The 26,517-nt window shown below is 51.2% G+C and overlaps 16 protein-coding genes across 16 annotated transcripts; 9 read left to right on the forward strand and 7 right to left on the reverse strand.

Moving 5' to 3' along the window:
• Positions 1 to 675: 675 nt before the first annotated feature.
• Positions 676 to 1,548, reverse strand: SNOG_01546 (hypothetical protein; the record flags this gene model as incomplete). The annotated part of the gene is made up of 1 exon (XM_001792132.1): positions 676 to 1,548. The coding sequence occupies one exon, from the start codon at positions 1,546 to 1,548 to the stop codon at positions 676 to 678; it is 873 nt and encodes a 290-aa protein (XP_001792184.1).
• Positions 1,549 to 2,042: 494 nt separating this feature from the next.
• SNOG_01547 (hypothetical protein) lies at positions 2,043 to 2,801 on the reverse strand (the record flags this gene model as incomplete). Its single annotated transcript, XM_001792133.1, has 2 exons — positions 2,043 to 2,098; positions 2,135 to 2,801. The coding sequence occupies 2 exons, from the start codon at positions 2,799 to 2,801 to the stop codon at positions 2,043 to 2,045; spliced, it is 723 nt and encodes a 240-aa protein (XP_001792185.1).
• Positions 2,802 to 3,110: 309 nt separating this feature from the next.
• Positions 3,111 to 3,434, forward strand: SNOG_01548 (hypothetical protein; the record flags this gene model as incomplete). Its single annotated transcript, XM_001792134.1, has 2 exons — positions 3,111 to 3,217; positions 3,329 to 3,434. 2 exons carry the CDS (start codon positions 3,111 to 3,113, stop codon positions 3,432 to 3,434), a joined length of 213 nt encoding a protein of 70 aa, XP_001792186.1.
• Positions 3,427 to 4,232, reverse strand: SNOG_01549 (hypothetical protein; the record flags this gene model as incomplete). The annotated part of the gene is made up of 2 exons (XM_001792135.1): positions 3,427 to 3,613; positions 3,709 to 4,232. The coding sequence occupies 2 exons, from the start codon at positions 4,230 to 4,232 to the stop codon at positions 3,427 to 3,429; spliced, it is 711 nt and encodes a 236-aa protein (XP_001792187.1).
• A 71-nt stretch (positions 4,233 to 4,303) lies between these two features.
• SNOG_01550 (hypothetical protein) lies at positions 4,304 to 4,595 on the forward strand (the record flags this gene model as incomplete). Its single annotated transcript, XM_001792136.1, has 2 exons — positions 4,304 to 4,324; positions 4,413 to 4,595. 2 exons carry the CDS (start codon positions 4,304 to 4,306, stop codon positions 4,593 to 4,595), a joined length of 204 nt encoding a protein of 67 aa, XP_001792188.1.
• A 46-nt stretch (positions 4,596 to 4,641) lies between these two features.
• Positions 4,642 to 4,961, forward strand: SNOG_01551 (hypothetical protein; the record flags this gene model as incomplete). The annotated part of the gene is made up of 2 exons (XM_001792137.1): positions 4,642 to 4,672; positions 4,711 to 4,961. The coding sequence occupies 2 exons, from the start codon at positions 4,642 to 4,644 to the stop codon at positions 4,959 to 4,961; spliced, it is 282 nt and encodes a 93-aa protein (XP_001792189.1).
• A 991-nt stretch (positions 4,962 to 5,952) lies between these two features.
• Positions 5,953 to 6,564, reverse strand: SNOG_01552 (hypothetical protein; the record flags this gene model as incomplete). The annotated part of the gene is made up of 1 exon (XM_001792138.1): positions 5,953 to 6,564. One exon carries the CDS (start codon positions 6,562 to 6,564, stop codon positions 5,953 to 5,955), a length of 612 nt encoding a protein of 203 aa, XP_001792190.1.
• A 1,658-nt stretch (positions 6,565 to 8,222) lies between these two features.
• SNOG_01553 (hypothetical protein) lies at positions 8,223 to 10,614 on the forward strand (the record flags this gene model as incomplete). Its single annotated transcript, XM_001792139.1, has 5 exons — positions 8,223 to 8,280; positions 8,341 to 8,660; positions 8,948 to 9,028; positions 9,175 to 9,413; positions 9,453 to 10,614. 5 exons carry the CDS (start codon positions 8,223 to 8,225, stop codon positions 10,612 to 10,614), a joined length of 1,860 nt encoding a protein of 619 aa, XP_001792191.1.
• Positions 10,615 to 11,166: 552 nt separating this feature from the next.
• SNOG_01554 (hypothetical protein) lies at positions 11,167 to 12,845 on the reverse strand (the record flags this gene model as incomplete). Its single annotated transcript, XM_001792140.1, has 7 exons — positions 11,167 to 11,339; positions 11,393 to 11,510; positions 11,565 to 11,884; positions 11,936 to 12,020; positions 12,068 to 12,436; positions 12,484 to 12,762; positions 12,807 to 12,845. 7 exons carry the CDS (start codon positions 12,843 to 12,845, stop codon positions 11,167 to 11,169), a joined length of 1,383 nt encoding a protein of 460 aa, XP_001792192.1.
• A 1,588-nt stretch (positions 12,846 to 14,433) lies between these two features.
• SNOG_01555 (hypothetical protein) lies at positions 14,434 to 15,818 on the forward strand (the record flags this gene model as incomplete). Its single annotated transcript, XM_001792141.1, has 3 exons — positions 14,434 to 14,515; positions 14,567 to 14,709; positions 14,763 to 15,818. The coding sequence occupies 3 exons, from the start codon at positions 14,434 to 14,436 to the stop codon at positions 15,816 to 15,818; spliced, it is 1,281 nt and encodes a 426-aa protein (XP_001792193.1).
• Positions 15,819 to 16,530: 712 nt separating this feature from the next.
• Positions 16,531 to 17,135, forward strand: SNOG_01556 (hypothetical protein; the record flags this gene model as incomplete). Its single annotated transcript, XM_001792142.1, has 3 exons — positions 16,531 to 16,557; positions 16,708 to 16,903; positions 17,041 to 17,135. 3 exons carry the CDS (start codon positions 16,531 to 16,533, stop codon positions 17,133 to 17,135), a joined length of 318 nt encoding a protein of 105 aa, XP_001792194.1.
• A 592-nt stretch (positions 17,136 to 17,727) lies between these two features.
• Positions 17,728 to 18,414, forward strand: SNOG_01557 (hypothetical protein; the record flags this gene model as incomplete). Its single annotated transcript, XM_001792143.1, has 1 exon — positions 17,728 to 18,414. One exon carries the CDS (start codon positions 17,728 to 17,730, stop codon positions 18,412 to 18,414), a length of 687 nt encoding a protein of 228 aa, XP_001792195.1.
• Positions 18,415 to 19,184: 770 nt separating this feature from the next.
• SNOG_01558 (hypothetical protein) lies at positions 19,185 to 20,253 on the forward strand (the record flags this gene model as incomplete). The annotated part of the gene is made up of 3 exons (XM_001792144.1): positions 19,185 to 19,410; positions 19,461 to 19,847; positions 19,979 to 20,253. 3 exons carry the CDS (start codon positions 19,185 to 19,187, stop codon positions 20,251 to 20,253), a joined length of 888 nt encoding a protein of 295 aa, XP_001792196.1.
• Positions 20,254 to 20,405: 152 nt separating this feature from the next.
• On the reverse strand, positions 20,406 to 21,125 carry SNOG_01559 (hypothetical protein; the record flags this gene model as incomplete). Its single annotated transcript, XM_001792145.1, has 1 exon — positions 20,406 to 21,125. The coding sequence occupies one exon, from the start codon at positions 21,123 to 21,125 to the stop codon at positions 20,406 to 20,408; it is 720 nt and encodes a 239-aa protein (XP_001792197.1).
• Positions 21,126 to 21,953: 828 nt separating this feature from the next.
• SNOG_01560 (hypothetical protein) lies at positions 21,954 to 23,229 on the forward strand (the record flags this gene model as incomplete). The annotated part of the gene is made up of 2 exons (XM_001792146.1): positions 21,954 to 22,305; positions 22,361 to 23,229. 2 exons carry the CDS (start codon positions 21,954 to 21,956, stop codon positions 23,227 to 23,229), a joined length of 1,221 nt encoding a protein of 406 aa, XP_001792198.1.
• Positions 23,230 to 23,640: 411 nt separating this feature from the next.
• Positions 23,641 to 25,552, reverse strand: SNOG_01562 (hypothetical protein; the record flags this gene model as incomplete). Its single annotated transcript, XM_001792147.1, has 4 exons — positions 23,641 to 24,045; positions 24,080 to 24,568; positions 25,030 to 25,070; positions 25,132 to 25,552. 4 exons carry the CDS (start codon positions 25,550 to 25,552, stop codon positions 23,641 to 23,643), a joined length of 1,356 nt encoding a protein of 451 aa, XP_001792199.1.
• Positions 25,553 to 26,517: the final 965 nt, after the last annotated feature.

Genomic DNA, 26,517 nt, shown 5'->3' on the forward strand with positions numbered 1-26,517 from the left:
ACGGTAAAGAGAGGTCGATACCTCCAGGTTCCAATAGTGTGCACACAAGACACTGTTTTGAAATCTTGCGGCATTCAATTCTCTGCCATTTGGATATGACACTGGAGGGTAGCCACGCGCCGCCATTCAATGGAACTACAGGATTCGGTCACGCTCATGTCTGTCAAAACCGGCAGGAAGCTATTGACTGGATGGAGGAAAGGAGGCCCGAGGCGCCTGACGAAGATAAAGGCGTCTTGTGAAAGAGAGTTTATGTGTTTAATGAGATTAAGAGGTTACAACTTAGATATTGCAATCAAGTGGATGCTGTTGTGCAAAGTTCAATCTGGCTTCTTCATCCTCTATTTTGCGGCAACGAGTTTTTTGGTAACAAGTGTAATTAAGACCCGGCCATGTGGCACTGTAGTACCCACCCAAAGTGTGAAATGCAGTCCGTACACTAGGACCACTCTATGCGATACGCGCTGTCTGCATGCAAAGCGAACTTATCGCGGGCTATTGAATAACGAATATGATTTTTTTTGTCTTGAGGTCCCAGAAAGTCTACTTCAGCTACGCAAAAGATTCGCCAATCACTCAGTGCACCGTCACAGTAGCATCTTAAATGCTACTCAAGGATGGGGTATCAAAAGTAGCGGCAACGAAGTAGCGCTGGGTGAACAGACTCAGATAATTTCATCTTCTATTATCATCTTCATCTACAAAGTCTGGCAACTGCGGAAGAACTTTAGCATGCGTGATAGCAATATTCACCGCCCCCGGATTTTCCGGTACCGATGGCGACAAATCTCTCAGGTAACACCGCCGTTCTGAGATGAAAACAGCTTCCATGGGCTGCTCCATCTTCTTGTAGGGAAGAGTCGGTTTCGGCTCTGCGATGACGGTGAAGCAGTGTTGGATATGTGGCTGATCGAGATAGGCGTCTAGGAATAATGTCGGCATCCGTGAATAAGCGCGATGCGTGCCGTTGATCAAATACATGCAGTGCTGCCAGTGGGCGTAGTTTGAAAGCCAGGCTGTTTTGTGTTTGATCATGTCGCCTTCGAGTAGTTCTGCCGTGGAGATGGGTTGTGTAGCCGCCTCGTCCGCCCAGAAACCAAGCTCGACGTTTGTGGTGAAGTCTTGATGCATCTCGCTGTCAAAGCATGGGTCTGGGATGTAGCCGTTGATCATTAGGTCGTACGAACATCCTCCTTTCCTTGCTGCTGCCGCAGAATCCAGTGGGCAGGCAATGTAGGCACCTACTGGATCGTATTGAATGGGGTATTTATCCTCAAAAAGTTGATTGAGGGCATTGGCGGCACTAGGGTGCGTCGAGTCGGTTTTTTGAGTACATGTGTAGGTCTCCTTTCTGGAATAAAAGTACAACGAGCTGAAAAAAGTGCCTGTTACCAGAAGAGAGGCTACTATGCCAAGTGCAAGAGACCGAGACCGGGACCATCCAGCTCGGGTCGATGATGGTTGTCTATTCGCACAGCAGTGGTATTCGTCAGGTTTTCCCTGGGGGAGAAGAGATTCGTCATCGTGCCCAGAAAGTGAGGGAGACATGTTCCAGATCCAAAGTCCCAATCATGGAACTCTTCAGAAAATCAGAAGTAAACATATAGCGTCTTCTCAGAATTGCTACCATTTGCAGGTAGGCTGCTTAGGGATAGGGTTCACACTCAGAAAGCGACCTCCAATAGTTTCAAGTCGGGTATTATGTGACTGGCCAATATCTCCGATTTCTCTCAACTTATTCGGAGTTATTCAGACTTATCCGGACGCCTTTCTCTCTTCGTGTTTGTAATAACATACTAAATAGTTTAATGAGGGTTTAAAGTGATTGAGTGACCTTCGGCGCATTACGGCAATCACGCTAATGCCGATGACATTTGAATGACCACAAACGCCAGGTGCTCACAAAAGTACCCAGCATATGTGATGATCTGTGGAACTTAATGCACGCGATCGCGTTCTCGTCCCAAATCTACACCTCCATACAATCTAACGCCACGATGCCTATGAAACAAGCACTTTCTGTCTGCAGTTGGTGGTGGGATTTACAGTTCGCTCAAGCTGACAGCTGGCCTGGGAACCACATTGTGCTGTACATAATCTACAAATTGTATCGCTTCTCACTGAAGTACCTTACACTCGCCAAAGTCCAAATTGATCAGGGAATCCACCAGGTCCGGATCAAGCACCACCCTCGCATTCAAATACGAAATGCAATGTTCCCAATGATGTTCGTCCGTCCTAAACGGATTCCACGCCACATCCTTCTCACTCCCCGTCGCCCGCTGAAACTGCCGGCGCACCATCTTCATGACAAACTTGCAGTGCGCAACGTGCCAGTCCACATCTACCCAGAACCCACTTTCTCCCATTTTGACCTCCTGCGCCTGGATTTCGACGGAGCGGTTCATGTGCGCCCAGTATTTCCACGGCACGCTGGTGAACTCGTCGTCCATTTCTTTGTCGTAGCATGGAGCGGGGAGCCATTGGCCGTCTACGACGCTGTAGATGCAGCCGCGCTTGCGGGCTTCGTTAGTGGTGGTACCGCAGTCCAGGGTCTTGTAGGACGGTTTTGTGGGGATGGTGAACGCTGCGATGGCTGCAACCGTTGCAAGCAGCAGAATGATGAGACCCAGTTTGGGGAAAAATGAGAACTTTTTAGAAGCGCTCTTCGTCTCAATGCCAGGATAGAGTGGAGGGTGATGGCTTTTCTCGGGTCCATCGAGGTATGGAGTCTGATCTTCTGAACTCTGGCTTTCAACGCGGTCGTATTTGAATAGGCGGTTGAAAGAACGTGTAAACATGGTGAATCAGGTATATGGAAATTTGGGCTGTAAGACTTGTTGAGTTTGACACAGAACGATGAGTGGATGGCTGAACAGGAGGCGGATATTAGCCGCGAAGACTATATGGAAGTATGGCAAAAGAGAGCCGTCGCGGTGACGAGGCCTTTGTATTTTTTATCAGAATCGAAAATTGTCGTTTTGCTGGGCGCACTACCGGATTATGTGAAAATCTCCGAACAGAGGCGGGCTAGAGAAACGTCCGACGCAGAACGATTCCAATCATCAAATCAGTTCTGCTGTTCTTTGTGGGAGGAGGAATTCGGCATAATGTCCAACTATCTCCTTGCGATAATCCAGCTCAAAGATCAGGTTGATCATTCAGAATCTGCTGCAGCGGACAAGGTCTTGGATCGGGTCTCCTTCGGGGGCCTTCAGTGAGGCAATTTTTGCTAGACTACCTCCTTGCTGGTTGGAGGGACTTTTGCATTGATGCTGTTCGTTTTGTAGATGTGTTGAGGGAGAAGATTTTGAGTGGTTGTGTGCAGGCGCACTCAGGGCGTTGGAGCCCCCGATGTGGATTCAGTGCTAGGCATGTCCGCGCTGCACTGCACTGCCATGTCTCGTTTTGACTGGATCAGTGCAGCTACATAGTGATGGGATAATGTAGCTGATGACATGCCATGCATCTCTCCACCTCACCAGCGCTGTCTTTTGACCACTTCGCCAACCTGTTGTGAGTCTCGGCGTGACCGCAAGCCATGCCATCGCGACTCATCCCTCTTTCAGCTGCATCCTGCTGTCCCAGGGACTTGGCGATATAGGTGATGTCGCTGACTCGCTCGCCGCGCCGTCAATGATGCAGGTCATCTGTAGACTTGTCTCTTGTGGTTCTCGTCCTCTCTCAGCTTTCAGCTTTCAACCTCGCTCGGGCGTGCTTGCCTGTTCACGCACCACCTCTTCTCCTCCAGCCTCCTCCACGTCGCCACCCTCAATCTCACCCTCCACCCCATCCCCATCTCCCGTCTGCTCCTCGCCCAACTTCCGATACTTCCTCCTCTTCTTCTTATCCGCACTCTGTTTCTTCCTGCTCTTCTCCCTCTGCTTGACCTTCGTCCGCGCATCGTCGCCCAGCTCGGCCTCCTCAATGCGCTCTTGCAGGATCTTGCGCGCCATCTTGCGATTGACCGTGCGCGACCGCGTGTCTTGGTATTTCACCACGATGCCGGTCGGGATGTGCTTGAGCTGCACGGCGGAGGAGGTTTTGTTGATTTTTTGACCGCCGGGCCCGGAGCCGTGCAGGAATTTCTCGATGATGTCCGAGTCCGGGAGGGGGACGCGGGGTGGGAGGGACTTTGCGAGGTGGGTGCGTGTGGATGTGAAGCAGCGGGTTTGGAAGCCGAGGGAGAGGGGGAGGCGAGATAGAAAGGGAGACATGTTCTGAATCATCATCTTGGCCAGCTACATGGCCCTCCTTGGAAATAACACGCGTCGAGCCTCCTCTTTCAGCTTTTGTGAACACAATGTCGCGGCCGACCAGTGACGTCCACCCATCGGCGGCGACCGCGGAACATGCCCGAAGCCGCCTGATCCCTGCCCTCCCCAAATTGTGCCTGGCATGACAATCGACAGCCCCCGTTCCTGAACCACGCCCACGAAACCCACCACTGCAACTCTCCCACGCGCGTGCAGAACAAGACTCCCCAGCAAGCTTTCATGATCGATTCGACTTACCTCGCCACCCTGACCCTGCTCGCCTGCGCATCCGCCCTCGTCCTCGCCGCAATGCTCTACCCAGCCGCGCTGCTCCGCTGAGTTCCAGCGCAAGCGGTACCAATACGAAGTCACATTCTCCTTGTACATGTTGACGTCGACGGAGAAGTTCATATTCAGTGCGTCTCCCAACATGCCTATCGACTACAATTCCTAGCTGACACTCGGCGTCTAGACTCGGTCCTCTTCCTCCTGCTCTCCCTACTCATCATCGCCGCGTCGCTGTATCTGCCAGACCACCTTACGATTATTGCGAACCGCTTGTTTTACTACTTCTCGGGGAATGAAGAGACGCTGGCGACGGGGGCCCAGAAGGCCGGCCAGCTGCTGGAGTCGAGTCGCGCATTGACGACGACACAGGGGCTGAGCGCTGCTGCCGCTGCGGGTCGGGGGGTTATGGAGTTATGAGGACGTCATTGGATATGAGAATAAACGACCCGAATTCGAAATGCGGCGCGAGGAAAACACCTCAATGTGAAGTTGTTGAGCAATTGATACTTTGCACCGTCCGGGCTGTTGGTATATTCGTCCCAACCTGTTTGAAGCCCATCGGTTATTAATGCATGGGGGATGGCGTTTTGCAGCTTTGCCAGTGACTTGGCCAATGTCTTGAACCGTTGTTCGGGTCAGTGTATATAAACAACAATACATAATGGTAATATTGGTTCCTTTGTGCCTCGCCCACAGCCCATTCTGTAGAGCCAGTAAGATTGCTAGAGCGAGCGCTTGTTGGGAGGTTCAATGAGACCGTGTTGTCCCTCACGTGAGTGCGACTTAATGCATATCATCACACGCTTGGAACTCATAGTACCAACAAATAAGTCCTGGGACCCAAACCGACACCGCGGGTCTCCGAGACGGGACTGCTCAGAGCGACAGTCGTTTTATTGAAACAAGTAAATGGAAGTCGATATTGGCAGTGATGTATTTATAGCCCAAGCACCGGGTAAGCGGCGCGGTAGAAAAACGAGAGAAGCACAGAAGAAGCCTACTGGTACGTGGGAGCGTGCTGAACAAAGCATATACATGAAGACCAATAGGTGTTTGATGTAAATGAAATGATCCTGGATCAAAGGTTCCCCAACAAAATCGAAGCTGATAATATATGACTTGTTGGATGGAAGTGAAAGACAATCCAACGAGAAGGGAAACCAACTATCGTATCGTACAGATTGGCTCTGACCAAGCTATGACAATCCTGGTGAAACAGGCACTGATGGAAGGCGCAGGTGAAAGGCGCAGTAAGCACGTTTGGAACGAGCGCCGCGGGATCATGTTCGCTTCCGCAGAATGACGAAAATCGGAAACTGTGTTCAGTCCACCACCCCAAGTTTACGTCGTGTGATACTCGTTGGTATCACACTCCAATGTTGCTTTGTATTGTGGGGTTCACAATAGTTCACAAACCAAATAATACTCGGACAGCATCCGCTAATGCTGACGTCGTATAATTGTTGACCATGACGAGCGCCGGGAACTCCTGCATGGCATCGGCGTACGCTTGACCGGCAGCATCACTACTGACTAGAAGTAGAATGGCCGGGATACCTGCTATCGCGCTGGTCTCGTGTATCTTCCTCCAGATATTCCTAGCGAAGTCGACCTGTTGCTCGAAAGCTTTGGCGTTGCTTCGCAAAACGTTTTCGGTGACGCAAACCACAATAACGGTAGCTCCACTTGCTGGTAAGAAATCCGCGTGTAGATCCGTCATCCCCTTGTCCAGTCGGTAAGGTACATGTCGTACTTGCCGCGGAAGAGCACGTCCCAACGGTTCAAACGGATCCATATCTTTGGACAGCTTGGTAGCAGGAGGATGGGGCACAAAGGGAGTGAAGAGAGTGATTATCTCGGCCTCATGCAACCTTCGTAATCGAGTGAGGATCCCGTCTGGACACCGCACAATCTTTGCATTGCTGGAAACAAAGACTCCTTGTTGTGTGACCGTAGATGCCATGTTCGAGCGAGAGTGTGTCGAAGTATTGCAGGATGATTTGCTTTTACGCTCACCCATGCTGAGTAACGCAATCTGTTGCTGGTATGTAGATTCTGTGAGATAGTGGGAAAAATTGGAAAGAGGTTACAGTCTGGGGGAGCGTAAATGGTGACGAGGGTTGCCCTTTTGACTTTTGATAGCCCTAATACAATATGCTGCTGCTGGTTCCTTGGGCCTTGTCCAATATCAAAACCCTACCCGGCTGTGTGACTGCGACAATGTGGTGCTACTCCTGTGGGAAAGCGGCGTTGACCGAGCTAAGAGCGTTTGCAGCTCAAAGTCTATGGTACAGACAAGGTAATGTGTGACGAGTATAAACCGTCAGAGTTACAATGAAAACTTTGCCCATATGGTCAGTGTTCATCCATGTAGCTGCTGGGCGAGATACAGATATAGAGTACTTGGGATCGTGATGTGAACCGTGAACCCTGCCTATGGTGCATTGCCAGTCAAAGATCATCAGCGTCACTTGCAAGCATGCTTCTAGAAACACATATCAATACGGCTGAAAGCAATGCGCAGGGTTGTACAACTCCTGACACTAAGTAAGTCGTACAAGGCCTTGAGCACGCATATACCGCGTGCCGATAAGGGCCGCGGTCTTCGCGGGACCGCACCAACTGGATTCTGGCAGTCGACCTCACGCAGGATCCGAGATGGCGCTGCGGCTTGCACAAACCGAGTGCTTTTAGTGGGCTGTGTCCGTTCCGTTATGGTCGCATCCGCCCGGGGCAGACGGCTCCCTCCAGGCCTGATTGTCGCACAGCAGCATGTGCGAAGACTTTGATCTTAGCTAAAACAAGGACCAAGTTTGGGTGGGCAGTCCATCTAACAGAGTTTTGCGAGTCGTGTGCCGCAAAACTGTTGAAGAGCTATGCCTCCACTTGAGTGATGTTCTGTTGGCCGGCCCGAACCTGAACCTGGCTCAGCTGCGTGTCCTGAGCCCAACATTACGAAGTTACGAAGTACAGTCGATGCACCAGTAACCGGGGATGCGATTGAATGCAGACATCCGCCGCCTACATGTTGCCGTTCGTAATGCGATGGAGCGGGAGTCAGGACTTTTCGAGCGAGCTTTGCAGCGTTGATCGTATCGAGTAGCGCAACAAACGACCACTCAAACGCAGCAAAGGGACTTTGAGCCGATAGTACTATCGATCAAGACCTGCTGTGCGACACAGATACCAAAAGAGATGCCGCGGTAGACAGTCGACGGGATGCACGTCCAGTGACAGAGCACTTATGCGGGTGACGCTGCAAGACTGGTTGCATGATCGAGGCGGGCGATCCCAAGTGACAGACAGCGCTTACTTTCTTTTTTTACCACGAGCAGGGATAGCGCACCACGGACCGTCAAGGCAGGTGGCATACGCCTCAATGGCGGAGACAGTCTTGATCCAGTCTGCGTGCAACACAGAACGTGGGTGAAAGGCAGGTGAGGGGTGGGGAGGAGGTCAGTTGGGGCAATGTGGTGCATCATTCGCTTGCTTAGCGCCCCGAGCAAGGAAAGGCGCGATCGGAGTAGGTAAACACCACTACGACGCGCTCGAGCACCAACTCGATCAAGAAGCGTTCGCGGTGGACCTGCACCTTGTTGTATGCATGGATTGATGAGAGCGCAATGCCTTCTGTTGTTGGTAGGAACACGTGCACTACCCTTGCGCCAAACCCCACTGATGCACTCGACAGAAGAGCGGCCTCCGCTGCACGACGCGCTAGAGTCACTGCATAACGGTAAGTGAAGGACTGGAAGCGCATTATCAACCTGATCGGTACTGACGGTGTGCATTGTAGCATCAAGAACACCGGCCAAGCAGCGCGCAATCAAGGTGTTCAGCTCAGTTGATGTCATCTGCCGACATGCATTTGAGGACGGACTCGAAGAGGATGCTCTTCGTGCCGTTGTACAGCTCGTCTGTGTTAAAACTCATCTAGACCAAACAACAGTCACAACGTTGGTCAAGAATCTCTACCCCACCCATCGAGTACCCGCGGATGTCATCGTTACCATCGTGGGCGCACTTGGCCAGGGCAAAGGCAAGCCTTCGCCAGGTACTCAAGACAGTCTTGTAAAGTGGCTAAGGTCTATTCACGAGATCATCGAGGATCCTAATGTACTTTCTCGTTTATATGGTGTGCTTTTTGGCATGCTCGACATGATCAGTATCAGGTGCACATTTCCAAGTTTAGACTAGCCAGCGGCGGCATGCTAACCCAGACAGGACGTCTCTGTGCCATCTGCTATCATTGATTACCCGTAGAAAGCATGTCAAGCCATTTCGAATACAGCAAATGCAAGTTGACCGCGGCGAAAAGCCAGCTTGAGCAACACAAAGACGCATACTGACATGATCGTAGCCTCGAGTTGTCCCGCAGCATTGGTAACGAGCCTGCACTTCAGGGCCTTCTCCGCGTTTTCAAGGATTACTACCCCGACATCATTCTCGGTAGCACCTCCATCAGCAAGAAATCGTTTGCTCCAGTAAGTTCCCGTCTTCTGTCCTACTTGAGATGATGTAATCTTGCCATGGTTCCATGGACCCCGCCAGTTGTTAAACTGTTGAAAAAACTCACTGACCTCAAAAGCAACCCGACACGGAGTGGCGGACCAGAATCTCCGCAATCCAGGACGCGAGCACAGCAGCGGATGAGACACTAATTGATCGATATAACGGGTTCAAGGTCTTACGAAAAGGGCCTAAGAATAGCGAGGCGTCGGCCATTCCGGATGTACACACCTACCATGCGACCGAAGCGTCAGTCACCCTCGAAGGTATCGACAATGTAGAGGAATTTGTAGAAAGGCTCGATCGTATCGAGCCACCGGGTCAGATGATAGCGTTCCTGACCGATCCACTCCTACAGAAGTATGTAGAGCTGAGACCAGCACCCATTACATTTACTAGGATAGATCTCTGGCTCTCAACTTGTCTCGAAGACTTATATGAGTCCAAGCGGTCAGGCAATGGCGATCTGAGGTATGCGGAGGGGATCTTCGATAGCCTTCTCAGACACGCCGATACTGGTGCGGAACTTCACCCCACCACGCTCAATTTCCTCCAGGCATACTTGCCCATCTGGAACGGACAAGAGCATTATGGTGCGATTCTGGGACTCCTTTCGCATATACCCATTGGGTCTTTCCCAGATGCATACACTGACTACTTCGCTTCTGTCGAGCAAGCCTTGTCATCGCATGGTCCGGCGGCATACGAAAAGCTTGTCAATTTCTACACTTCCCTGCTCCAAAAACAGCTATGCGCAGCCATATCACAACCTCCGGGACGTAGTTCGGCCACCAACAAGGTATTCCAAGACCTGGCAGCACATGTCTCCACCTTATCAAACTCACTCCTCCTTTCCCTGCCTGCAGGTGAAGGTCAACCACTCATTTCCTCGGTCCTCTCCTTCTACGAACTCTTATCAACATCCTCCAAACCACACATCGTACCCATCATCCTACCACCGATGCACCTGGTGTACCTCCTGACCCAACACACCTCTTCAACAACCTTTTCTCGCATCTGCGGTGTCATTGGCGCACACAAGGCTGCATTCGACGTGCACCCAAAGCCAGTCAAGCAATACTACCCCAACGACGTCACAGATTCGCTCAATTGGTGCCTGCGCGACATCTACCACTTGATCTGGATAGCGCGCGCTCTCCTCACAGCAGACAACAAAGCTCTGGGCTTGCACTGCCATCCGGACCTGCGCACCGCTCTCAACGACTACCTCATCAGCATCGATCGCGAGTATGCCATCGGGGCGGTTTTTGGGCTTTCGAATCACGCTTGGCTCGCGGCTATGTCGGCGGCTGCTTGGCGCACCATGGAAGAGCGCGAGATTGCTAGAGAAGGCTACGATAAGAACAGTGTTCGGTACCACCAAGGTCCCGTCAGTGGGCGGAGCCTCGAAGTCCTGAAGAGAAAGGGGGGTGTGAGTGTGGATTGGGACGGTGCAGCTGGGTATAAGGTGTTTGTGCTGAATTGGTTGGCAGAGCGTGGATTGAACGGGATCAGAGATTTGATGTTTGCTACCGTCACTGAGTTGAGAGATAAGGCTTGAGCTGAAGTTAGATCTTATTCGGCATGATGATTGCTATTCATGAGTCTGCGCTGCGAACGACGGTGGTTTAAGAGAGTCGAATGGCACTAGAAGGTTCTGCTTGAATCGGTCTGCTTCATAATGAGAAGAAATGTTACTTATGCACACAAGTGAGTTGAGACGATGATCAAAAAAGCAATTCAAATTCGTGAAATGCTTGTTCAAATTACTAAAAAGACTTTTTGTGTCTCGAAAAATCGAGACGTCGTAGAAAGGATACTATACAGCGTGCGCAACAGGTTTGGAGCTTCGTCCATAGTGCACATGTATAGTATTGAGATCTTTCTTTGATCGACCATCGGGGTATCTGAGAAATGTATGCCTCCCCGCTCCTTGTCTTTCATCTACCCATAACGCCAAAAATCATGTTTTGTACAGCCAGAAGACCCAAGACCATGTGAATGAGTCTGTGGGATTTTGGTGTGGCAGGAGCCACTTTTCAGAGAACGAAGTCCCAGATCAGGAACCTTTTGAGGTGCAGTTGCGGGGCGCCAGTTTTAACCGCAAAAAAGCTCAGGCAGTAGCGGCGGAGTCCTTCTTCTTTCCAAACAAGAAGAACAAGGCCTTAGCACGCTCCTTGATGGTGCGCTTTTGAGTGACCTCGTACAAAGGCTTGTGCTCCTCGTGAATATCGTGATGGCCCTCGTAGTCTACGTGGACATAGGCACGTTCGACATCAGCCAAGCCTAGATGAAGTTAGTAATAGTTCACGATGCAAGAAAACATAATTTGAACATACCTTCGAGCTTTCGCTGCAATGTCTGGCTTACATCATGAGTGACCTTCAATGGCAGGTCCTCATCCATTACCACGTCGACCTCGACATAATAATTCTGCCCAGCGTGGTAGGCTCGGCACTGTATCACATTAGCCCTCGCCTAGACCGCCTGTGCTTGGCTTGAGACACATACCGTATCCACCTTAGTGATTCGCGTATCGTGCGTAACGACAAGGTAGATAAGCTTGGAAATGAATTCCTTAGGCGCCGACTTTCCAACAAGAAGCCAAACATGGTCAAATGCGTTCGCGGCCCATGAAACCAAGATCAAGAGTCCGATGAGGATCGCACCGATTGGATCCGCATACCAAGCTACACGGCTACCGACAATAGACATGGCCAAGCCAAAGGCGTTGACAACAATGTCGTTACGGTGGTCGATGAAGAAAACATGCACGGCAGGGTAGCGGCGGAAGATGAAGCAGAAGATGCAAAGCGAGCCCTTCGAGAAGACTAATAATGATCAGCAAGCGACAGGAAGAAGTATCAAGATGGCAAACTAACTAGCAACGGACACGAAGATGATTGGGATGAGGTGTAGCTCCTCAGACTCTTTGGCTCCACCCCCAAGCGCGCGACCAGATTCGATCTAGCTATTGTAAGCGACGAAGGATTGAACCATGTTGTTGGACCTACGATGAGCTGAATCGCGACAGTTGTCATCAAACAACAGAACATAATGATACCGATCGTTTCAATGCGTGTTCGTCCGACAGGATACTTGTAGACGCTTGGCCTTGCAGCCATCCGAGACGTGGTAAGCATGACAACGGACGATACTAGATCCATGAAAGCATCGGCAGCGGTTGCAAACAAAGACAGCGAGCCCGTGGAGATGGCTGCATACATCTGAATGATGAAGAGGAAGAAGTTCACCGTGAAAGAAGCATTAACGGCGAACTTGACCTTTGGTCCATTCTCGAGATGATCGAGAGCAGCTAGCCGTTCTTCGTCACCACTTTGGAGGAATTGATCAATCAGAGTGTTTTGCCTGTTGTAGAATTTCTGCGACTGGTCAGATCAAGATTTGCGAGGACTGACTGGTGACGAACCTTCATGTGCCTGGGCTTGGCGAGCGGGTGTTCAGCCTTCAGCTGCTTCTCAGACATGTCCTCTCGGCGATGGCGTGCGTAACCCAGTGGGTCGGCACTATCGACAGTGATGGTAGCATCGTCCTTGGCCCCAAGGGTGGAAGCATCAGTGACAGGTGCTATAGCATCGTTGCTCTGCTGGGCGACAGCGGCAGGCTGGTCTGACAAGCTCTTGGGAGACGAGGGATCAGCGGTGACTGGAACATTTGTCTGTTCGGCACCTTGGCTTTGATGCTGAGCCTGAGGAGAAGCTAAAGATGGCATCAGAGACAAGCACCACGTACTTGGGTAATCTGACACTCACTATGGTGATCGGAAGACATCATGCCCGGTATCGTATGACAGCTTGTGTTGAAGGTTCTGAAGATCTCTACGATCGTGTGAGAGACTTATGTAGATGGGTCGGTCTACCTGAGCGCTGGGAGCGCCATGTAATAAACAGTGTGCTCGAACGCCACCACGGCACCGCTCCACCCTCGCGGAGCTTTTCCTTACTCCTTGATCTCATTCTGGAGTGGCTGGACTCGTGGGGAACGGCGTTAGATTGTGATTCTACAAGTCTTTGCGTGAACGCGGAAGGATGGAGCGGAGCATGAAACAGCTAAGCATTATCGAAGCTCGCTTTTGGCTCTGAAGCGAGTCAATTCATTGGCTCGGAGCAAGCTTAGCTGGGTTCTTGATCAGTTTAACCTTCTTGGCGGCCTGCAAGAGCGGAGAGAGCGGAGGGAACGTATAATGTGGATCACGAGATACACATCTGTGGATGAGATGTGCACTTGTGGGTATCCGTGTTCAATCCATATTTCTGGACGTCGACAAAGCTTGTCTTGCTACAAAGACACGTCTTGATCGTGGCTAAGAAGGGCCGAAGGGGATGTCGCAGGATGTGACATCTTGGCTAGCGCGGGGTCCATCAAACTTCAACACTTCCAAGGTTGAGGCTGCTCCTACCTCTCCATCACAACACCAGTAACAGCCCAGATATACCCCACACACGCACTGAGCCACAGATTAGGCGCTAGCGTGATGTTGTGATCGGCGCGGAGAGTTGTATAGCAGGGTTGCGTGCAGCGCACGCCCTGAGATGGGCTTCGGGAGGTTTCAAAACTCCCTTTCTCGGACCATGCCAAGAAGAACCCCATCGGCTCCAAACCGACCGTCTTGGCCTCTCATGTCAACCTGATCACCCGACGTCTCATTGGACCATTGTATTTGTGTACCGAGGCCTCATACTGGAGCTGCGGCAGAACGCTCCCTATGCGCCTCAGCTCAATGCTTCGCACCTCCACACTGCGTAAGCCGACCCACGCTGGGGAAACGACACTTGAGCCGCATCATGTTCCCACCCCTTCCGACAAAGCCAAGTGGTCGCTCCCGTGACAGCTGCCTGCTATTGGGCTTGGATTGCTGGGCAAGCACTGATTTCACTTGTGGCCTTGTGGCCTCAGGGCCATGCTTCTTCCGGGGTCGATGCGTTTGTTGGCACAAGCTCTGCTGGTCAGTCCTGGCACCGTCTGGAGCTCCGCGTTCTCATGTATGAAGCACCTGTCCAAGACTGGACGTTGTAGCATTGACCACTGTATCGAGGCTCCACTATCCGTTGCCTCCACCGAATATGTTCTAGAGACCTGGCGATCACCGTGAAGCGGTTAGTCACTTTAATGCTGTCAGCACCTTAAAGCATAGTACATAGCCCTCTGGTGCCGAGCCTAGTCTATCATCAACTACAACTTCAACTTTCCATTCTTTAGTGCACTTTTAAAGAGGTTTTGTTGGGTCTTTCTTTTCCCTTTCTCACTCTCTTCTCTTCGTTCGTCCATCGTCGCCGGCGACGAAGCTTCTGGCAAGTTTGGTTTAGAGATCCGGTATACTCTTCCTTGGACATTTTACTCCTTATTTTATATTTTCAATATGGCCGACATGGAGAAGCCGGTGTGTGGAAGTGAGGCAGATGGCGCCGTGTATGATTTCCCTCTGCACGTGGCTGCAGTCTGTAAGTGAAGTCAAGATCATACAGCAACCCCATCGACTAACTGATGTACAGTCATTGTCTTCTTCGCCTCGATCGGTGGTTGCGGCTTTCCAGTCGTAGCTAAAAAGGTCAAGTGGATGAAGATCCCACCGAAGATTTTCTTCTTCTGCAAGCATTTCGGTACTGGTGTCCTCATCGCCACTGCTTTCGTCCATGTCAGTACAAGCTTATTGAAAGCATTCTCGGAATAGTGTGCTGACATTTACAGCTTCTCCCAACTGCCTTCGCATCTCTCAATGACCCTTGCCTACCGGAACTCTTCACCGACAAATACCCTGCCATGCCCGGTGTCATCATGATGGCTTCTTTGTTCGCTCTCTTCGTAGTTGAAATGTGGCTCAACGCAAAGACCGGAGGTCACACCCACGGTGGATCAACTGGCGAGGAGTTTCAATGGCCACGCACTCACCTGCAGGCGTCCAGGCCGCATTCAACAACTCCCATCCGCCGTGTCGAGAGCTACGACTCCCAGAAGACAATGATGGCTCAGCGCGACGAGAAGCGAGGATGGCAAGAGGCGACTTACCCAGTGGAAAATTTCCCCTTCCCTACGACCAAGAACGTAGGTTCAGAAGAGCTAGAGGCACAGTCCGAAATGCCGCCGTGGTTCATCGTTTTCTACGAACAATACGTCCGCCAGCGTGACGAGATGCTCAGCATGCTCAACCGTCAGATGCCAGCTCTTCCAAACTACCAGCAGCAGTCAGCGCCCCAAGAGACCAGCAATGTTTCGTACTTCGATGATGATGTTGAGAAGGCTGTCGATCCCATGGTACTTAAGAAGCAGTCTATGCAAATCACGCTTATCGAAGGTGGTATCCTCTTCCACTCCGTCTTCGTCGGCATGACCATCTCCATCACCGCGGAAGGTTTCATCGTTCTCCTGATTGCCATCGTCTTTCATCAGATGTTCGAGGGTCTCGGTCTCGGATCTCGTATTGCTGCTGTGCCTTACCCATCAAACAGCTGGAAGCCATGGGTTCTTGTCGTTGCTTTCGGTACCACGGCTCCCATCGGTCAGGCCATCGGACTCCTTACCCGTGGCTCCTACGATCCCAACTCTGCCTTCGGTCTGATCATCGTTGGTGTGTTCAACGCCATTTCTTCCGGTCTGCTCATTTACGCTGCTCTTGTTGACCTTCTGGCCGAGGATTTCCTGTCCGAGGAGGCTCAGCACACTTTGAAGGGCAAGGACAGGACCATGGCCTTTATCTACGTCCTCCTTGGAGCTGCCGGTATGGCAGCTGTGGGCGCGTTTGCTTAGGCAGTCCGTTTGGTTGTTCACTGCACAATCATACACCGCTCGTGGTGATGGCTGCGCAGTTGGGTGGTACGGTTTGGTTCCCACCTCACCAACGTCTGGAACACTCCGCACAATTGACAAGATTGTCCAATGCTATGCTGGGTCATATCTCCAATTTCTTTTGTGAACGACTGTCACGTCATCGTCGTTGTATGAATAAGGGGGAACACGGTCATGTCGGTTTGCGGCGTTACATTAAATACATCTTAACATCTTATAAAGTGGGGCAGCCAGTCTTTCATTTAATGTGGTTATTATATTTAGCGGACAATCACATGTATTCCGTTGCCTATCAACAACCATGTACTTGTAGCTTACTCGTGTGGAGTATTGGGATAGACGCTCGCCACTTCTCAGTCGGGATGCGAGCTTTTGATGACAATGAGACCAAATTTGCGAAGCAAACCAACTTATACCTAGTGCCTCGCTGTCCGTTGTGCTTTTGTGAAAGCTTCCGCAAAAAGATCGATGTATGGCTCCCACCAGGGTTGGCGAACAGCTTCCGGATACCTCGAGAACCCTCTGATTCAAGTTTTCGAGGTGTGTGTGTGCGCCACGCTTATGACTTCCCGTGCCTCCAATGTCGCGCACACGCTGTCTAATCGGACATGACGACATAGGTCAACGATAACGATTTGAGTGTTCTGGACGCAGAGGTTCAGCTTGAACAAAAATGAGTAAGGAGAACGTCGAGTCAGAGGTTCCTTTGCAATAAAGCAGAGGTTCAGAGGTTCCTTTGAGAGGTTGATAATTCAACAGAGGTTCGCCATGAGCTGAAAGCTACAGAACTGAACGCTACTCTTGTTATCCATTTCTGCCGCCGAACACTTCCTTCTTATACTTCTACAAGCGTAATCCTTCTTCCGTTACAACCGTAGTGATCTCCAATACGCTCCACCGTTGCACTACGAACTGTATCGGTGGCCAACTCTCCTCCACGGAACTCTCAAAGACCGGCACCAAGATCAAATTCCCATACACCTTGACCCAGCCAAGCTACACGTGCATCAACATCCAGCATCATGCCTTTGCAAAACCCGACTTGGGTAAGCTCCGGCACTTCTCAGTGCACGCTTTGGGTTGCTTGTGTTATGCTTGGCTGAAGCGAATAAGAACTGTGTTGTGTTTCGACGGCTAGTGATCTACTGTACATGGAATGATGTGCTGGATGTGAAACGTGCAGCAACCCGCAAGTGTCTCATGTTTGAGGCTGATGGCGTAGCGGATCGCCTTGGCGGAGGAGAGGATCTCATCGACCATGTTGCACTCATGGCGTAACACAAAGTCCGCTGTCCGGAATTCTTCGTTGCACTACCTACTTGAATCTGGATGTGGCTCGCTGCACGTTTGCTCCACGCAGTGTTACCGTTTTGTATCGTCTAATATGGCTTGGAACGTACAACAGTCGCGCGCGTCCTTTGCGACAGGATCGATGGCAACTTACTAGATCTGTCAGAGTCCTCTACCATCCTTCGTTACAAACTTCACCCAGCACCGAGGAAAAACGACTTCGCGGGTCGATGAACGGATCGCGCCCCGGGAATCCCGGCGCGTGGCCCGCACCTAGCCGGCTCTGATCATCTCGCAGCGCAAGATAGACATCTCTTGCGCCGATCACTGTCGAAGCTGCAACATGGAGTATTCAATTGTAGTATTTCACAAACAATGGTGTTTGGATGAGGCTCGCGAAAAGTGTAATGCCTGAAGCGCAAGGTGTTATTGCGGTAAATGCGCCGCGGCTGGTGGCGGCAAAGCTCGGCTAGCAGTTTTTCACCCCAAGATCCAGTCATTCACGCGATTACCCGCCTTGAACTGTACATCTCTTTCCTGCGCCATCCGCATCACATTACCATCGTACGAACTAACTGCCATGGAGGACCATAACGACGGTAGTACAGCACATGATGGTATGAATGGCTCGAGCAAGAAGCGGACCCACCCAGACGACTTTAAGCGTGCGTACAAGGCTTGCATCAACTGCCGCCAGCGCAAAGCCAAGTGCATTCTTGGTCCTGGGCCTGATGGCGGCGAATTGAAGCCACCCTGCCAAAGATGTAAGCGAGAGATGCGAGAATGCGTGTTTCGATCCGAGCGATCGTGGGTGAAGAGACGGAAACCTGGAGAGGCGAGAGACAATGACCTGGACGAGCCGGTCGCCACCCAGTCACATCCGGCTGCGACAGTTCAGCCATCTCCACTTCATAGGTCATCATTTTCTACACATGGGATGACACCTGGCCAAAGTCCTCATATCAATGGTAGCCAGCGCTCCGATACATTCTCTCCAGGTCATCTTCGCCGCATATCGACCTCGCAACCTGACCTGGCACATTCGGTCATGAGGACGGTTGTGTCTAGCGGCAGTGACGCCCTGAATTTGCTCTTCGAAGCGGCCCATCATCGTGATGCTATGGATAACCAGGAGCAATCGGGTTCCCAAGCCTATGAAACACCTAGATCAGGTGCAACTGGCTACGAAAGGTGTTCCGTCATCACCGTTTCACACCTTCAAGGCCCAGCCGAGTGCAAATGTCAACGCCCTCCCCAGAAACGCTAAAGGTCTGGACATCTTGCCGATTTGTACAGATGGGATGGTTCTCTGCACACGAAGCTGTTACATATGTCGACCTGTTCTTCAAGAATTGCTCGCCGTCTATCACCCATCCTTGGAGAGTTCTACGCGCACAATGAGAATCACTACTCGTTGATCGCACTTGATCCGTTCTTATGCACGACCATATTAATGATCTCGTCTCGCTATAATATTCTCCCTGGTGTGGGAGGCGCTTCAAGAGGATATTTTGTGCATGATAGGCTGTGGGAGCAGTGTCAGCGATTCATTATGAAGATAATGCTTGGCCAGGTCAAACCATCGAAAGCGCAAAGTCGGACCATAGGCTCCATCGAAGCACTTCTATTGCTTTCGGAATGGCATCCGCGTGCACTCCATTTTCCAACAGCCGCAGATGGCTGGGATTGTGAACTGATGATTGGTGCGAACAACACAACGGAAGAAGGCTCAAGGCTACTGGAAGGCGACGCAACTTCGAGTCGTTGGCTTGAGGATGTCATTGAACCAGCGAAACGCTCAGATCGCATGTCTTGGATGCTGATGGGTTGCGCATTGTCGCTTGCTCAGGAGCTCGGCCTTTTCGAAGACAATGCCAGCATCGAGAACGGACCATGGTCTCGTATCCCAAATTTACATCAGAGTACTTGGTAATCCGTCGCATACGGGCTCGGAAGTTACTCTATGTCTTGTTGGAGCAATTGTCGTGGAGGTTGGGTTGTACCTCTATGATACCACAAAGCCTCAATCACGCACTAATGGAAAAGATCCCAGTCGACTCGGCGACTGGTGCTGTTGAACAGTGGCAGTCATTCATGAGCGCTTGGGTCGAACTTACCAAGCTTGCACGTTCCGTATCAGATACCATATACCCCTCTGCTGCAACCACGCGGAGCCTCTTGCGCACTGGGCGCTACATTGGGTTGCTGGAGCACTTCCAGCCACTCCTGACATCTTGGAGGAAGAAGTACCTAGACCCTTGCAGTAAGCAGTGTGCTTCTCCCAATGCTGGCCTTATACTAAAGTCCTCACAGAACTCAAAGTCGGATTGCACGACATGCTGCATATAGAGTATCAGTACGTGCGGATATACACGAACTCGCTCGGCATGCAAGCCGTTGTAGAGCGCACACTCGCTGAGACCGATCCGGACGTGCCACAGGAAGACAACTTGTCTTTCAACCTGGAGCCCAGGGATTATGATTTCATTCAAGAGGTGGTTGACGGAAGCTGCCAGATCCTGCAGAAGGTCTGCCAACTTTCGGAAACAGGCGCGCTCAGATACTCACCCGTGCGCATCTTCCTACGCATCACCACGTCCTCGATCTATCTCATCAAAGGCTTGAGTCTCGGATCGCGCAATCAGAAGCTGCAGTCATCGCTTGATATCTTAGAGGGAGCAATTAGAGCTCTGCGCGCTAGTAAGTTGTTTTGGGATCTCTTTGTAGTATGTGGTTAACTTCATTAGGCACGCTCGACGATATGCATTTGGCCTCGCGATATGCGACCCTACTGGATCTTCATGTTGCGCGACTCCGCGAGAGCTTTGTAGTCTCTTCGAGGCCTCCTCGACTGCCATCACGCGCCACTTCCACGGATATCAACAAGGCTGGCAGCACGACAGGAATGGACTTCTTGAACAACCACAACGCGGGTCAGTCAAGCTTATCGTCTCTTGCGGAGAACGTGACTGGCTTAATGCCTGACGATGACTGGCTTGCGCTACCCTTCGATCCAGCGATGGCGCCCTTTGGACTCGACAATCAGCAGAGCTTCCAGGGCTTTGATGACGGCACGTTAGACTTCATATGGAATTTGCCGATGTAATGTCGTCTGGCTACACCGATTTGTTGGGTACGGCACATGAAACTCTCCTGCTTCCACGAGCTTCACGACAAAAGTAATAGAATAATAATAATGATAGACGACTTTATGGAAATTCAGACCTCAATTCTTAGTAACAAGCCACCCTACCTCGCTCATGAGGTCTCCGATTTCATCTCTTCTTTTAGTGCATTCCTGACAATAGCTCCACACATTTTCGCGTACGGATTCGTTCTTACACTCATCTCTCGCGCCACTTCATCGCCATACCTCGCCGCACCCGAAAAGTCTTTGCTCGCCAGCTCTTCCAAATCACTCTTCTCCAATCCTTGCAAAGCTGTTCCTGTCTCCGCTGCCTTTAGGTAAAGATATGCGCGATGCGAATATGCGGTTCGAAGTATCTTGGCTTGATACGTTGATACCGGTGCTGTTGGCGAAGAGGCAGGCAGCGAGACGTGTATCGCGCGAGACAGATCAGTAAAAAGAGGCTCTACGTCGCTCGTAGAGTGGGAGAAGATATTTTGTGCAGCAGTAAGCTGCGACTCTAGCTTCATGCGGAGAAGCATGGCGCGGTTGATGTAGGCGCTGCCGTAGTTCGGACACGCTTCTACTACTTGATCCAATTCTACGATTGCGGCATCGATGTCTTGCTCGCTGGAACTCGTGGAGATCCGCCGTACAATCTCATTTTGCTGAGCTTCAAGCGCCGAGATCTGAGATGCGGGAATGCTGGGATGTGGTGGCAGTGATGTGTTGATTGCTGTTGCGTCTTTTGACTTTGCGACGGATGATGGCAGGGTCTCCGGATCGAAGAGCGCGTTTAACACTCGTGCGTCGTTCGCGGAAAGTGCAGTAGGAGAAGTAGAGACTGCCATGGTGGTGGGAAATGGAGAGAGTTCGAATATTCACTATGGCGGTTGCGTTGAATGTGAAGGGGTGGTTAAGTTATAATACACTTCTGGACGGCTGACTGGAAATGCTGAAGTAAAAAATATGGTTGAAGTGCGCGGTTCAGTTGCTTGGTCGAAGCATTAACGAGGACTGTTAACGGGAATACGATCTTCTCTACCGCAAATGAGGATTGTTCATTCTATAGACCCGTGATTGCTATAGCTTTTGTCGCTGACGTTCCTTCGGCATAGAGCGTGCGGGCGGCTTTTGACGGCAAAGCACGCGTGCTTGTCCACGAACAGTTAGGCTCCTGCCCAAATTGGCCGCGACCATCTCACGCAACATCGAACGGTCCTTTCGCACAGCACAAGCTGAGCAGCACTCAGATCCCACTGCATTGAACCTCCAGGATGACAGAAAAACGATTTTTTTGCTTTTGGTGGTTATAGTTACGTACTGCCAGGCGTGTACTGCGACGTGTTCCTCAGTTCGTTCGTCCACGTCGGATACCAGCGGACTATTAGAAAGCGGACAACAGCGGACAATACCAACCGTTCAGGAAGGTCACTGCACGTGATCTCGGCATAAGGGCTAAGGATGACGGTGAGTAGAACGCACTTGCCATGAATAGCATCGAGATTGCGGTTTTTGCAGGCAAGTGGGCGGAGTGCGTGTGAATGATAAAGATGGAGCAGGCAATCACTGGTCGACTAGCATATATCCCTCCTTCAATACGCATCAGTGCTCTTGAACATAATCATAATCGCACCAACTCAGCCTCTGTCTTTTGATACTGAGAGTTGATCTTCACAATGGCGCCTGCTGCTATCTCACCACCGAGCTCGCCGAGCTTGACGAATGCTACACCTTCATCAGATGTCTCGGCGTACCGTGGATATCACCATGTACACTGGTATGTTGGGAATGCTAAACAGGCTGCTTCGTTCTATGTCTCGCGCATGGGCTTCGAGCGAGTTGCATACCGCGGACTAGAGACTGGATCGCGAGCCACTGCTTCTCATGTCATTCGAAACGGCAATGTTACTTTCGTCCTGACATCGCCTTTGAGATGTCTGGAGCAGAGCACACGGTTCAGCAAAGAAGATGAGCAACTGCTTCGGGAGATCCATGAGCATCAGGAGAGGCATGGCGATGCAGTAAAGGGTAAGTCAAACACACCACTCAAACACAAAAGACATAAACATTGACATTCCACCAGACGTTGCTTTCGAAGTCGACAACCTAGACGCCATCTACACTGCCGCCGTCTCCTCAGGCGCCACCATCATCGCCGCCCCCCACGACATCTCCGACTCATCCGGCACCGTCCGCCTCGCCACAATCCGCACATACGGCGACACAACACACACCCTGATCCAAAAGAACTCGTACACCGGCACGTTCCTCCCCGGCTACCGCTCCGAGCCCAAGACCCGCGACGCGCTCTCCCGCTTCCTCCCGCCTGTCCAACTGCACGCCATCGACCACTGCGTCGGCAACCAGGACTGGGATGAGATGGAAGACGTTTGTTCTTACTACGAGAATGTCCTGGGCTTCCACCGCTTCTGGAGCGTAGACGACAAGGATATCTGCACCGAGTACTCTGCGCTGAAATCAATCGTCATGTCCAGCCCCAACGACGTGGTCAAGATGCCCATCAACGAGCCCGCAAAGGGCAAAAAACAGAGCCAGATCGAGGAGTACGTGGATTTCTACGGCGGCCCGGGCGTGCAGCACATTGCTCTGCGCACGGATGATATCGTGAGCGCTATTACGAATCTCAAGGCGCGCGGCGTCGAGTTCATCAAGGTCCCGGAGACGTACTACGATAGCATGAAGCTGCGGCTTAAGAAGTCTGGGCTGGTGCTGAATGAGGACTTTGAAGTGCTTAAGAGTCTTGATATCTTGATTGATTTTGACGAGGGCGGGTATTTGTTGCAGTTATTCACAAAGCATTTGATGGATCGGCCGACGGTGTTCATTGAAATTATTCAGCGGAACAACTTCGATGGCTTCGGTGCGGGCAATTTCAAGAGCTTGTTCGAGGCAATCGAGAGGGAGCAGGATGCTAGGGGGAACTTGGTGTAGCGGATTTGCATTTTTCACAGGCATATGTAGCATTGCGCGGCGTTGTTTGGGTGGTCCTTTGTATCTTTATGTCAATGCCACAATGCCTTCCATCATACCACCAGAATTGCTCTCGTTCCCGTAGTACGACCTGAAGGCCGTCGCGACAGTGTCTTTGGAGCCTGATAATGCAGGCTGGATGGCGCCAGGGCCAGATCAATGGAGTCGATGCCTATACACCATAGGTTAGTGTGATCATCCTCCATATACTATAGTGTCAGATGAAGTGAGGTTAGGATGAGTGTGCTAGGAAGAAGTCAGACTTTTTATTGGCAATCTATGGACATCGATGATGTAGCTCGGAGGCACTCGATTCCTTCTATCCGTTAGCTCTATGTCCCTTCCAATCTATCCGGGTGGTAAGCGTTACGCTCAGTGGCGGCGGCGAGCACCAGTTGGGCGCGGCGCGGGGAGGACGACAGGGGTGGTGTCGACGATGAGATTCCAGCATGGATCAGTTGCTGGATGGACGTGGTAGCGGCACTTGAGAGTTCCTTGATTGCCATGGCAAAGGCAATTCTCAAGTGCCGCAAAGTTGATCTCCACGTCCATCATCTCGCGGTTGCGAGGGTTGGCGGGGTTGGTGGCGTCGAAGGTGTACTTGCCGGTTTGCAAGTTTCGGAGCGTGGCATTGACATCTGCTTGGAATTCCGCCATGTAGTCGGATAGGCGGGGCACCTGGCCGCCGTTCATGCGGCTTACCCAGATGTATGCGTCGACGAAGAGTTTCCTGAAGCCGTTATTGCCGGATCCAGCTCGCATGCAGACCTGGAAGACCTGGTCAGGCGACGGGGGGAGCAACAACGCGTAGGTTGCGGATGATGACGTTCATTATTGCGTCCATGAAGTGGTATGCGCCGATTCGAAGACCCATGTAGTAGGCTTGCACCAATTTCCTTGCAGCCGTCATTGCGTACGGGTTTGCGTCGTGTGTGGTGTCCATGAGTGTCGAGAAGGTGATGTCGAGTATGTCGAGCATGCTCGAAGCTGATGCAGATGCGGAGCAATCTCTGAGGGGCCAGACGGTGCTGTCGAGGAGCCATTGTGCTAAGAAGTTGAAGATGACTGGATGGAACCCTTCGAGCTGGATCCATGAGCCGTTGACCATGTTTGTGCCATTGAGGAAGCCAGTGAAGTACTGAAGGACAGCGAGCTGTGAGACGAGGAAGACGAATGCGACATTGAAAGGCCTCAGGTTGACGGTGACTCGCGGGCCCATAGCGGCAGCTTCTTGAGCCCGTTTCTTCTCTCTCGAAGCTTTTGAGGGCATGAGCTGCAATGCAGAAGGAGGCATGATAGACTGAAGGAGTATGGTTATTATGGGTAGCTTTCAAAGGTCTTTGTAGTTGATTGCGTCTGTCGGAGCTGCAGAAGTCTTGTGAGTGAGTGCTTTGATCGAAGTTGCAAATTGTAAGTTGCAAATTGTTATTGTGGAAGCAATAGTAACCACGGTGACCACAACAGCAAAATCACGTAATCGACGCGACCGCGACATGAAAAAACGTGTCAGTTCACTAGCGTGACTCAATAGCTGACGCGCAGGCATGAAAAGCTGCAGTGAAGTCGAATTTGCAGTTCGTTGACGTCTATCGATGATCTGGTCTGTGATCTCCACTTGCTTCTTGTTGCGGCGGTAGCAATCACGAAATTTTGGAAGCGTTTGCAAACCAAAAAGTTCGGGGTAGGGCAGTCCGAAATCCCCAGAGGTCGGTGCTCTCTGCTGTTTGCATTCGTCTCTGTCGTCACTTTCCTATGACACACCAAGCCGGCCATGCTGCGTACAATCGCAATTTTGCAGTACCCTGTTATGCACTTAGCGCAAACGAAGGCGGCGATTCCTCAGTGCGTGTAAATGATACTGGCTTGCTAGACCTAGCGGTATGCCACCGCGATCGCCTCTGTAGAGATCTTCATGGTGTTTGGACGATGAGCGACTCTTATCGAAGACAGTGACTTCCTTGACGAGGTTCCAATGCTCTTGCTTCTTCCAGCGCAGCATCATCGGGTACACCATAATGCTCTTGATAGACTTATTTCGGCAAGTTTGGGCGAAGTCAGCGATCTGTCCATCAAACCAGCACAATGAAGGGTCGGCTGGCTGCCAGATAGAGACGGCCTCGAGCTCTGCAGCAAACTCGAGAAGCGACATGGCAGCATGGAACATGTAGGAGACATCCATTCTTGCATTGATCTGATAGCGAGCCTCGTCCTCAGACTCCTGGAAGGTCAACGATTTTGGAAGCCGCGACGTGTCAAATGGAAAATGATGCTGTGCGTTCGACATGTCTGTTCGTAGTGACAAGTGTTTCAAATTTGGTGGTAGAAGCGGGTAAATCTCTGTGGTGATCGAAAAGTCGGGATCACCAGTCAGGAAAACTAATGGGACTTCAATGGTATGCAGATCGACATGATTCGTGAGATCAAGATATCCGTAAAGCTTTTCTCCCGTCCGTGGTTGTTGGAAAGGGAATGCACTGGTGTCGCAATATTCGACACCGAGAACGAGAATTTTCAAAGACCGCGGTAGCGAGTCACTCCACGCTGAAAGGTCAAGCCAATGCTAGAAGTGACGGTGTAGTTAGCGAAATGTTTGTCGATAGTGTGCAGACTTCAGGCAAAATTTGAGCAAGATGAGATGTCGTAATTCTCTCATGACAGACATTGCAACGTTTGTGCTTGCTGAGTGAATGGCACAAAAGTAGTAGCCGTCTCGTATAGGTTTAGAAACTCATTAGCTTGAAGGAAACGTCAAGACTTTGCAAACATACACGCCTGATATGGCTGGTGCCATCGGTTGAAACGCAAGGATGAAAGGCAGACCAAGGAGCAATTCAACAAGGACCTGGGAGGGTTCGACTTACTGTACCAAAGTCAGTATAACAATGAGAGGTATTTGAGACGTTGAAAGCGTACCTTGCGGTGCATTAGCGCGCTCATTGCAGTCGTAGAAGATGTCGTAGGTAAAAGACTGCAACCGGGTGCTCCCATTCAGCATGGGCTGGAGGTTCTGCAAGTCGGCGTCCGAATGTCTAATAACCAGTCTCGTGATGTTGGCCAAATTCTCAGGATTGTGTAAGCCATGTTGGGATCGCCAGGGCGTGATATGCTGGAATGGCACACCAAGCGTATTATGTCTATTAACATCCGGAATAGAGAACTCGAGTTTCTTGGGACGTTGGGCAAGTTCAAAACAGGCTCCACATTCAAATCCGGGCAGTGCTTTTGCGGTATGCAAGACCACTGAGCTTG

This window comes from Parastagonospora nodorum (genome assembly GCF_000146915.1).
Source record: "Parastagonospora nodorum SN15 chromosome Unknown scaffold_2, whole genome shotgun sequence".
NCBI classification, from domain to species: Eukaryota; Fungi; Ascomycota; class Dothideomycetes; order Pleosporales; family Phaeosphaeriaceae; genus Parastagonospora; species Parastagonospora nodorum.